At 45.3% G+C, this 12,199-nt stretch overlaps 1 protein-coding gene across 2 annotated transcripts in view; it reads left to right on the forward strand.

Moving 5' to 3' along the window:
• Positions 1-469: 469 nt before the first annotated feature.
• TRHDE (thyrotropin releasing hormone degrading enzyme) overlaps positions 470-12,199 on the forward strand; it is a 220,268-nt gene continuing 208,538 nt past the window's right edge. For both annotated transcript variants that reach the window (XM_015283004.4, XM_040651098.2), the window contains exons 1-2: positions 470-1,423; positions 6,141-6,414. In XM_015283004.4, the coding sequence (XP_015138490.3) occupies positions 606-1,423; positions 6,141-6,414 (1,092 nt within the window). In that variant the 5' untranslated portion in view covers positions 470-605. The remainder of the gene's footprint in view (positions 1,424-6,140; positions 6,415-12,199) is intronic.

Genomic DNA, 12,199 nt, shown 5'->3' on the forward strand with positions numbered 1-12,199 from the left:
CCTTCCCTCGCCTCTCCCCGGTGCCTATATATAGCTGCCTCTGCCCGAGCCAGCCGGGAGAGCGCTCTGTACCTGCAGGAGACAGAAAAGACAAAATAAGAGCGGAGCGGCGAGGAGCGACTCTCCAGGGCCAGAGGGAGGAAGAGGAGGCGGAGGACGGGCCCGGCGCCGGTGTCCCCGGTGCCGGCCAAGCCCCGCGGGGGCGGCCCTCCCGATCTCCCTTCCACCCCCCCGCCCTCCCTGCGCGGCGGCGCGGGGCGCGCATGGCTCAGACGCTGCCGGGGCCGGGCGCGGAGCCCGACCCCGGCCCCGGCGGCTCGGGCTGCGAGGGGAGGAGAGCTCCGTGCGGGCGGCGGCGCTAGGGGGGGGGGCCGCCCGGCATGTGCTGAAGTGGCCCGCAGCAGCCGCACAAGTTGCCGGAGCGGCCGGACGGCGCGGAGAGCCCGCAGCCGCCCCCCCGAGCCCGTCCCGTCCCGTCCCCCCGGCCGGGGCCGCGGGCGATGTGAGCGGCGCCGCCCGGGCCCCCCCGGCTCGCTGCCTCCCATGCCTTCGGGGCCCCCTCGGGGGGCGGCGGCCCCGCGGGAGGCGGAGGCGGCGCTGCCGTGATGGCCCTGGAGGAGAAGCGGGAGAAGCGGCCGCCCGTCACCCCCATGATGATCGAGGAGGAGGCAGCCCTGCGGAACGGCAGCCGGGGACTGCCGCCGGGCCCCTGGGCCGAGGCGGCGGGGCCGCGACCCCGCACGACGGAGCGGCACATCGCCGTGCACAAGCGCCTGGTGCTGGGCTTCGCCGTCTCCATCCTGGCGCTGCTGGCCGTGACCATGGTGGCCGTGCTGCTCAGCGTCCGCTTCGAGGAGTGCGGCGCGGCCGCCGACGGACCCCCGCGGGCCGCCAACAACGGGAGCCTGCCGGGACCCGCGGCCGGGCAGCCCCGCGGCCGGGCCGAGCCGCGGGAGGAGGCGCGGGGCGGGGAGGAGGCGGCGGAGCGGCGGCAGGAGGAGGAGGAGGAGGAGGAGGAGGAGTGGCAGCGGCGGCGGCAGCTGCCGCCCTGGGCCCGGCCGCGGCTGCCGCGGCACCTGCGGCCGCTGCACTACAACCTGATGCTGAGCGCCTTCATGGAGAACTTCACCTTCTGCGGGGAGGTGAACGTGCAGCTGGAGGTGCGCAACGCCAGCCGCTACATCGTGCTCCACGCCCACCGCATGCACATCGAGGCGGTGCGCGTGGCCGAGGACAAGCTGGCGGGCGCCGTGCGGGTGGCACGGTCCTTCCTCTACCCCCAGACCCAGGTCCTGGTCGTCGTCCTCAACCGCAGCCTGGAGGTGCAGCGGAGTTACAACCTCAAGATCATCTACAACGCGCTCATCGAAAACGAGCTGCTCGGCTTCTTCCGCAGCTCCTACGTCCTGCACGGCGAGCGCAGGTACGGCGGGAGGAGCCCGGCGGGCGACACGCCTCAGTCCGCGCCCCTCGGCGGCGGCCCGTGCACAACTTCGGGCGGCGCGGGGCGGCGCTAGGACCCGGCGGGAGCGGCGCTGCCAGGCGGGGAGGCGCTGAGGGCCGGCGCCGGGAGGGGCGGAGCTGCCGGAGTTGTGAGGGCCGAACGCGCTGCCCCGCTCCGCTCGCGCGGCCGGGGCGGGAGAGGGGCTCTCGGGCTGAGGGAAGGCGGTGGCGGCGCCTGGGGCCGAAGGGGCTCCTTCGCTCCCACAGTAAACCTTTATCGGTCGGTGTGGCTGAGAATTGGCCAAAAAAGTAAGGCAGAAAAAGAGCACTCGCCAGTTCAAATCGACAGCCCCCGCGGTAGTGCGTACTCTCGCTGCTTGTGGTTTTTGGCAGTTTTCACCAGTCTGATGCTGGAATCGCAAGTGGGGTTGAAATCGTCCGAGCCGTTTGTCACTGCAGTGAAATAAAACGAAAATTTGGAAGTGCACGGCTGTAGGAAAGGATGCAGATAAGGTGCCTTTATCGCAGAGCAGTGAGCGGGTGGGGTAATCGGTTTGTACAGACCTGTGTGGAAACGGGCACGTGGTAAGACAAGGCTGCTGACAGCAGGGGGGATAATTCGCTTTGCGAAAGCAACGAGAAGTTGTTGAAGCAGTTACTGCTCCTGCCGGTCTAAACGTCCTGTGGAAAAAGTGGAGCTGCTTCTGCTGTGACGTTTCTTCAGTTACTGCTGTGTGCTTCTATGCCAGTGCTCCAGTTGTGGTTTGGAGCGGGGGGGGGGGAATAAAAAGAGGAAAGTCTGTTTGCTTTCAGAGTCATCAGGAGAGTTTAAGGCACAGGAGTGGAAGGCAGTGGTACAATGTGCTTCCCACAGCTTTGTGTGTCACTTCTGGGATACAAGGCGCTTTGCTTTTAATGCACTCGAATGTAGTTACATTCATCAGGGTCCTTACCTTGTATACAGTAGCGTTGTTGTGTTGAAAGTGGTGGTGGTTTTTCTTTGCACCAGCTCCTGTGTTTCTTTCCATAAAGTGCTGAACTGGAATCAGTTCAGGGTTACAGTTTCAGATGTTTACTGTGAGCACTGTTTTTCCCCTTGAACAATCAAAAAGTTAATGACTCACCAGGGTACAAAGTAAGTAACGCACATTCTAAACCACAAAACTTCTTCATTAGAAGTGCCCTCTCGCATTTTGCATTTTGATTAGTGGCCCAATTGTAATGTAATTCATATAACCATTTGTGGTCCCGAAAAGTGGATGATTTCTGCTATGACAGGCGGCAGGGCTTCTCTCCTGCTCCCAGGGACCTTGATGTTCCAGCAGAATTTCAGCTTTCTGACATCTTTATATTCGATTAAAATACAGTGATGTGTCACTGGAGGAGTAGTTGCTGTAAAAGGGTCTAAAACCTCATTTTTCACTTTTGTTGTATGTGAGGAGTGAGTAATGGGTTAACTGTGAAGCTTTACAAGCATAACAGTGCCTTCGCTTCATAATTCTTTTTCTTCATAAAGTTAGTCCATTTATTGTGGTCTTCACGGGTGAAAGTCATAAATTAGCCTAAAGTGTTCACAGTAGCATGAAGTACTTATTTTCTTACTGCAATCTGTGCTACTTTAATTGAAAGCTGAAATTCAAGTGATAAGCTACAAACTTATTCTTCATTATGTGCTAGAATTTGCTGATTACTGAATCAACAAACATTTAATACAGAGCTCCTGTGGAGTACCGTAGCAATATGCACACATAATTTAAATGAACATCCACCTTGGGCATAAATGAAAAAGAGAAGAGAATCTTAGATTATTCAGACAAAACAAACAGACGTAGTCTTCCATCTTATCACTACTAAGATGTCAAAATAGATAGCTTGTTGAGGAAACACACGTCTTCCTTTAACAGATGAGGTGGAATTAAAATACCTGCAAATTACTGCCGTGGGTATGCTGAGCAGACAGGCTGCAAGGCTGTCATTCCCAGAAGTACCACTTCTTGTGGTGATATACTCGGGAATTAGAGATAAAAATGTCAGTGCCCGGAGAAGGATCTGGAGAACGAATTACTCAACCTGCTCTTCATTTTTGGTATGGGGTGGAAGTTTTGCTTGTTGTTCTTCCTAAAACTTAGGGGGAATAGATTAGAATCATAGAATGGCCTGGGTTGAAAAGGACCACGATGATCATCCAGTTTCAACCCCCCTGCTATGTGCATGGTTGCCAACGACTAGACCAGGCTGCCCAGAGACACATCCAGCCTGGCCTTGAAGCGTACTATTTTATTTTAAGTAGTTTAGTCTTTGGGAAGAAGTTTTAAACTTTCTGCTTGTTTTGCTTTATGGCACAATAAGCAAATCAGTATTTGATAGTAATGCCTGTGTTATAAACACCACTGTTATTGGTAGCTGGTGTATTTTTAGTATGGAATATCGACCATCCAGTGTTTGCCCGGTTACATCTATGTGGATGTTATCTGTTCCTCTGAATACAGAGGATGCAGAGTTCACTGGGTTTTGTCACTGGTGAAGAGATTGTTTCATTGGCATAACACCTAACAAGACTGCAGATAGGACGCCCAAAAAGTGGGAAAAATGCTCCCTTTCTTAGAGGGTGTCAGCATATATACAGTATTCTCTATTTATGCTTTTACATGTATATCTGAGCTCATTAAAATTGTTAATTGCAGCTGAAAGTTCATCATTCTGGCTTTATTAATAACAGGCTGGTGCAGGTTTCCAAGCTCACTTGAAGCTACTGTTGGTGTCTGTAGCTCTTTAGCGTGTGCCTAGAATGCAGAATCAGGACCACTTGAAATACTTTGCGTGTAAATGAAGTTGCTTTGCTTCATTTAATTGGCTGATTTGGCTTTGTTGCACGAGTGCAAATCCACTGATAATAAAGAAATTCCCCTGGATTAATGCTGGAATACCTGGCGCCAACTTTTTACTTTACATTGAACAACCTTATTCAGAATTGGGATGTAACTAATCCATATTTTATAGCGAGGCAAGACAAGTGCAGTGTGATGAATTCCTTCAGTAATGATTTGCCTAATGAAGCTTTTTGTTTTAGACAAAAAAAGAACAGCAAAACCTTCAGTGGTGGAAAAGAATCTCTTCCTTTTTAAATAGCTTTATGAGAGAGGTGATCATTTCACCTAAAAACACTTATCTGGTTCTGTTGGGCACAGATACTCCATAGCGAGATAAATGCAACGTTTCAAGAAGTTTTTCTTCATGAATTTTATAAAATAATGCTAAAAATATTTCTAAAACCCAAGAAGTTTTAGAAAAAAAAATAATTATCATTAAAGGTTTGCCGATTATTTATTTATTTCTATTTCCGCCTCGGGGTTTGAGAGCATCAGATATTACAGAATACGATATGGTGCCATTATTTGTACTGTAGAATAATGCCTGTGGACTGATGAATAATGAGTGCCACCGTTTTCATTTTATCAAATGTATCCACCTGCCCTCTTCCTCCGGAGGAGTAATAGGTGATTATTCAACCTCTGAAACTGTGGTAAATGTTTACCAGCTATCTAAAATTGCATGGTGATTTTCACTGATGGAATCTTGAAAATTGAGACATGATTCAATACTTCTCCAAAAGCCTTCGCACTTGGTTATGTTGTTTAGCTGTAGTTATTTCCTTGCCCTGTGCACCTCAGAAAATATTCCCATTGAACTCTACAGTTCAACCTTTTAAATGCAGCTCCTTTCTGCAGAGCGATCATCATATGTGGGGCTTTATCCAAACGGTGTAAATTTGGAGAAAGTCTCTACTTGCAAAGGTTCCTCTTCAGTATCTGCATTAAAATCTGCTTAGTTCCAAAGAAAATGATCACTGATATTATTAATAATTTTTTTTATTATAATAGAATTGAACTAAAGCTTTCCCATTTTATACAGTGGCTTAATAAGTGTCTTCCTCAGAAATCTTTCAATATTTTGACGTGTGAACTGATTTGTATTTGTCCTCTATAAAATACAGCACATAAGAAAAAAGGTAAACTACACCATGCTTGTGTAATTATTTGGTTATATTTGTGATTTTGCAAATGTCCCTGAATGTGTGGTGGTGGATTTTTTTTTTGAGGGGGGGGGGGGGTGGGACTATACACAGCAGCAATACTGCTGTATTGTAGCACAGCCTGTATGAGACCTATGCTACTTGCAGAGAAGTAATCAGCAGTGGAAGGCAACAACTCCCCTGAGTGCACTGTGTGGGTGTAAGTTCTAATGTCCAAGGAGAGGCAGAGTGTGCTGTCAATGTCTCATGGCAGAGTGAGCTCCCTGAAGGCTACTAAATCCTGGCTTTAGCTGAGGCTGTGATTGCATATGACCAATATTGGCCAACTTTTTTTTTTTTCCACATATAGAACAAAACTTCCGTGAGGTCCTGAAGTCTGATAGAAGGCAAGGGATTATTTAACATCAGTGTGATGCCAGCAAATTTGTACAAAATTTATAGGTCATTACTTTATATTGATTGTGTTACAGTACAGGTAGTAAGAATTCACATCAAGAAAGAAAGGCCACAATGATAAAGCAGCATTCAGTGCTGTATACTTGTACTGTTACATTTGTTGTTGTTAAACCACAAGAGTCAAGCGATGTCTTATTTACTATGCCCATGAATAGTGCTGGTCACAGTCAGTAACTGCCGTGTTGGCTTTTGTCTGCTTCTTTTCTAGGTTTCTTGGTGTTACGCAGTTTTCTCCTACTCATGCCAGAAAAGCCTTTCCTTGCTTTGATGAGCCCATCTACAAGGCCACTTTCAAAATCAGCATCAAGCATCAAGCAACTTATATATCTTTGTCCAACATGCCAGTTGAAACTTCTGTTTTTGAAGAAGATGGATGGGTTACAGATCACTTTTCACAAACCCCTCTCATGTCCACATATTACCTTGCTTGGGCAGTGTGCAATTTTACGTACCGGGAGACCATCACCAAGAGTGGAGTGGTTGTAAGTATTTCTGATGTTGTACCAGACGTGTTTTGCTACATCAAAAATCTTTGTTTTTTGCAAGGGATCATAGCATCAAGTACTTAAAGAACTTTCTTGCTTAGCGTTTCTAAAATTTGCCAGCTTATTCAATGATAGTGTGTATTGTTTGGATCATTTTCTAAAAGTTTACCTGATTTTTTTTTTGTTTATTTTGTTATTTTTTTTCTCCCAATACTTTTTTAATTGTTAAGCTTAGTAGGTTTTGCTGCCTGATGAAATTTTAAACTCTCAGGTATCCTTTTCAACTCACTTTTACTTTCTTACGATGTTTTCTCTTGCTTGTCCTACAGCCTATTCAATACCAGTGTTTGTGGTACAGTAATCGTGGAAGGGTTTGTAGTCTCCTTCTTTTAATATTGACAGTCCCTGTGGTGTTCTGTGTGCTAGCTTGAGAGGCTGCTTAAGTATTTCATCTTAGAACTTGTTTAGATGCAGGACTTTATGTCCTATCAGTCTCCATGGAGTGGAGTCCCATGTTGGTGGAAGCACTGAGTTTCTGGAGCTGTTGTTTCCAAGTTCAGCATCATTCCAGCAGTTATGCTGTGGAGGGGAAAAAAAAAAAAAAAAGGGAAATCCTTTATTTATGTCAGTTTTGTTTTTGTTTACAAATATCAAGCACAGAACTGTATAACAAGCCAAAACATACATGAGAAATGCTGTCAGCTTAATAGAATATTTCACAGTGCTGTCATCTTGATTTTTCAGGTGTATGTTCAGAGAAACACTTCCTTTTTAGTTTCTGTGAATAACAAAATTGATCTACTTTTGGAAGCTGAGGGCTAGGCTGGAGTTCTAGCTGTGTGCCTGAGCAAAGTGCATTTTTACCTTTATGCTTCTACAAATGCTCAATTACTTGTGTTGTAGTCTGGTGGCATAAAGAAGAACTGCCTGCCTCCTTTCCGCTGTTGATTAAGACATGGAATGTCTCCATAATCACTTTTAGCAAGCCTGAGCACTGAGCTGTTGCAGAGGGAGCTGATCCCACCTTCTCTCAGCCAGAAGTTTTCTTTGCTTTCTTGTGCCAGTGCTCACCTCTGCACAGCCCTACACAGTTCTCAGAACTGACCTGAAAAGGTTGCTTCTTTGATCCATCTTTTTGTGTGACTGCCTGAGACCTAGTAAGGATTCAAGGCTGTGCTGAAGATGAAGGAGTGTAGACCCAGCCTTCTTTGTTGGTGGCTCTCACTTGGGTCATACTGAAGTCATGAGGAAATCAGTCATCAGTCTTGGGTTTCCGTGTGTTTTTTTTTCCTGTGTGTGTGTTTTTTTTTTTTCCTGTGTGTATTTTTTCCCGTTTTTTTTTGCCCCTTTTATTTTTCTCGTTTTTTTTTTTTTGTTTTTTTTTTTTTTTTTGGCACTGGAACTGCTGGGGAAGACACTGGAGAGACTTTCATTCCCTTTCAGCTTTATCATTTAATGGCCAACAGACCTATGACACTGTCCTTTGGCTCCACTGAAGGGAAGGAAGAAACATGGTTAGGACATGGCTCTCTGAGATGATTCCCCCTAAGGAAGATAGTGATGTTGGAAATTCTGAGCCTGTGCTTGCAGTCCCACTGGTTACCTGTGATGGCTGTGCTGCTTGTGTAGCTCAGTGTTACTGAAAGAGAAAGGCTCATAGCCCTGCTTCTTCTGGCTGGGACCAGCTGTTCCTCTCTGTGCTATGGGGCTAGCAGAACCATTAGTTGAGTTGATTTCACTTAGTAGCTTGAAAAATGAAACCTCTGTCTCTTTCTCTCTTTCTCTCTTCTTTCTTTATTTTTTTTGCAAGAATATTTCTCTGCTAGTTCAGTGAGCTGAGTTAGTTTAGAAAAAGATTGCACAAGTGTCTGTGCAAAAAAATAAGAAGGGAAAATGGTGGAGCTGATGCCTAGTTCTTAGTGCTGCTACCTTCAGATTGATTGTCTGTGCAAGAAGCATTGCTCTTGGGATGAATAATTGGTTGCCTCAAGCTGTTGTAATAGTTGCAAGACTGACCTAAGCAGAACAGGCTGAGATTTCAGGCCATTTCTTTCTCCTTATCAATCAGTAAGGAAACAGACTTCTATCCAGGTTGGAGTTGATGATCTTCATTGTAATGTTTCTTCATTGTAATCCTTCCTGGTGAAGGATTTGGTCTTAAGCTCAGAACAATGTCATATTTTTCTGCTTCAGAAAACAGCAGTTACTTGTGTTTCTCCTGCAACTCCTCTAAGATGGAAGTTTTATATATATACTCTAGTAACTGTCTCATGTTCCTTGTGCTCTAATACAATGCATTATTTGCAAGTTCAGCATGCATAATACTGCTATATTATCTCTGACGTCCTCTACACATCCAAAAAAAAAAAGCAGTTCTAAGCTGTTCAACTTTCAGCATCAGTGTGAACAAATATGTGTGACATGGAGAATGAACTTCGGGACCATCAATTTGAAAGATACAGCCTATTTCTTCTTTATTTTCTTATAGTGTTGTTCACAGCTCATAACTCCTGAACTTATGCTGCTTGAGTATGTTTGATATCTTCAAGACAGAGGCATACTCGTGATATAGACATTAACTATTGCTTTCTGCTGTTCTCAAAGAGAGCATCCAAGTATTTATTTCATGAGAATTCTTGGCTACAATGGTCTCAGTTATGTTTGAGTTTCTTGCTTAGCACATGTAGGACATACAGATGTTTACTCCACAACCTTGAGTATACCACCATACAGAACTTTGTCAGCAGTTGCTGCAAATTAGTAGGTATTTTTAGGCAAAGACTTGAAAACTAAAAGCCTGCATAGATTGAGATAATCTCATATCCTGTAAGATTGTTCAGATTTGTGGAAAGAATACCTTATGTGTTAATGTATGGTAAACAGTTTAGAGCTGGCTTTGTTGATATGAATTGCTGAGGTAAGCCATCATTTTGTGGCCCTTATACTGTAATCCCAGGAGTCTGTGTCTATTATCTAGGTAAATTTTTGAAATTTGACCTCCTGGTACAGGCAAGTCTAAACTTCTTGGTTTCCTCTGAAGCTGTTTAGTCACTAAAATTTACTTGTTCCTGTATTCTTGGCAAGTGAACACAAATGTATGGTAAAGCAGTCAACTTCTAGAAATAAATGAATGTTCAAGAAAATTAAGCTAACCTCTGTGATGAAACATTTTGTTGGGTGTTGACTGGATGGTCAGAGCTACAGGATTGTGGTCAATGACTCTATGTCCAGGTGGAGGTTGGTCATGAATAGCGTACCCCAGACACACTGTGGGACCTGTGCTCTTCAAGATCTTTATCAACAGCATAGACAGTGGAATCAAGTGCACCCTCAGCAAATTTGCTAATGACACTAAGCTGAGGGGTGCAGCTGACACAACAGAAGGAAAGGATGCCATCCAGAGGGACCTGAACAGGCTCAAAAAGTGGGCACATAAAAATCTAATAAGGTTTAACAAGACCAAGTGTAAGGTGTTGCACTTGGGTCGAGGCAGTTCCAGATATGAGTACAGACTGGGAGAAGAACACATGCAGAGCATCCCTGCAGAGAAGGGTTTGTGGGTCTTGATGAACAAAAAGCTGGACATGAGCCAGCAGCGTGCTCTTGCAGCCTGGGTGGCCAACAGTGTTCTGGGCTGCATCAAAAGAGGAGTGGCCAGCAAGGAGAGGGAAGCAACTGTCCACCTCTACTCTGCCCTTCTGAGGCCCCCTCTGGAGTACTGCACCCAGGTCTGGGACCCCAGGCACAGTAAGGATGTGGAGCTGTTGGAGCAGGTGCAGAGAAGGCCACAGAGATAATCAAGTGACTGGAGTACTTCTTCTGTGAAGAGAGGTCAAGGGAGTTGGACTTATTTTGCTTGGAGAAGAGAAGGCTTCAGGGAGATCTCATTGCAGCCTTCCAGTAGCTGTAGGGAGCTTACAAGCAGGAGAGGGACCTACTTTTTACATGGTCTGATAGTGAATAGGACAAGGGGAAATTACTTCAGGCTAGAAGAGGTTTAGGTTAAAAATTAGGAATAAATTTTTTACTCAGAAGGCAGCAAGGTGCTAGAACAGGTTGTTCCAAGAGGTTGTGCGTGTCCCCATTCCTGGAGGTGTTCAATTCCAGGTTGGGGTAGGATCCTGGACAACTTGATCTAGTGGTTGGCAATCCTGCCTATGGCAGGGGGATTAGAACTAGATGGAGAGGTACCCTCCGATCTAAACCACTCTACATTTAAGGGGCCTGCCTTCAATTAATGGGATGTATATTATTTTATAGATCTCTGAAACACTTCAGCCTGTGTGTACTTTTGCTTTTGTTTTTGTACTTTCACAGACTTGATTTTGGTTGACAAAATGTTTAGAGAGGATCAGGGAAAATATCCTTTCAGATTTTGACAGTACTCTAATGCTTGAAATCTATTCTCTGTCCTGGGTGACCACTCTTAGTAAACTGCTGTGATCAAGGGTAGATGAACTTTCTAGGGAGTAAACAGAACAGTGAGTTTGTTTTGTTCAAACAAAAGCAGGTTTGTTCTTAAAAAATGATTAACTTTTAGCTGTTCAGTTTTTTTCAAAGAATGGCATTGACCTCAAAATTAATTTTAATCCATGCATGAGATTCAAATACATACCAAGTTAAAAGTAGAAACTGACTTGGAAAACTGAGCTAGCCAATCAAATAATAATATTGATATATCCTATATTATTCTTGCAGACATGAAGACGTATATTTCATACACTACAAATAATTTGAAAGAGGAATTAAGACAAGTAGTGCTTTTGTAGGAGCATAGTTCAGTGGCTGTGAGTCATTCACATAACTCTTTAGTCTGTATGGGTCTTATTGGAATCCCTTCCAGAGCAGGTCATATAAAAGCAGAATTGCCTTCTTATGTGCATTACAAGAACATAATTTGTTGCTCAGATTCATCTGGGATTACAGGGAATTATTCAAATAGTTGGTACTGCCTTTGTGTTTGAGCACAGCTTGATTCCTGTAGAAGAGCCTGTGGTTCAGATACCTGTGCTGCTGTGGACCAGAGAGCAGAGCAGTTCTACCGGGGTGCTCCCTGAGGTAATGCTATGTTGAGGGAGCAGGGACATCTTTCTGAGCAGGTTTAGCTGATCTCTGTATGTCTCTGTACTGCACTGCAGCTGTGCTAGCTGTAGTCAGTGAAAGTCATGGAATCTGTGTATTGTCATTTTTGCACAGTAAAATAATCCCAAAGAATTCACATACCTTCACATGCTTGCTGGCTTTTACTCAATATATTATGTTTCCTTATCGTACCTCATACATATGTTCTTTGTCAGTAATTCTTAAAAGCGAAATATTCCTGGTTGTATTGTAATATCTGTCACACCACCTCTGTGTCTCTTTCCTTCTTTGTTGCCTCTATTTGTCTTTCCCATTCATCAGTCCTTTGCCTCATTTTTCCCCTATCTGGATTGGTATTTACTCTACTTCATGTTTAGCAGTGCTTCTATTCTTCAAACCCTCTGTTTCTCATTGTTCCTTTGTCAGGTGGACATGGAAACTTACTATCTCCTTCACCTCTGTCTCAGGTTATTTTTCTTCCTTGCTTTTTTCCCTGCTTATTCTTTCAGTTAGTAGAAGGAGTGAACGCTCAGGGACAGAGTCTATCAGTGGAGATGAATGCATTGCCAGGGAGAGATGTTTCAGGGAGATACATCTTCTATCATTCTCTCGGTATGGATGGGATGTGGAGATAACTACAGAAATGAAGAAACAACTTGCAGCCTTAAAGTGTATGACTCTTGTCAGGGCTAATATCTGC

This window comes from Gallus gallus, chromosome 1 (genome assembly GCF_016699485.2).
Source record: "Gallus gallus isolate bGalGal1 chromosome 1, bGalGal1.mat.broiler.GRCg7b, whole genome shotgun sequence".
NCBI classification, from domain to species: Eukaryota; Metazoa; Chordata; class Aves; order Galliformes; family Phasianidae; genus Gallus; species Gallus gallus.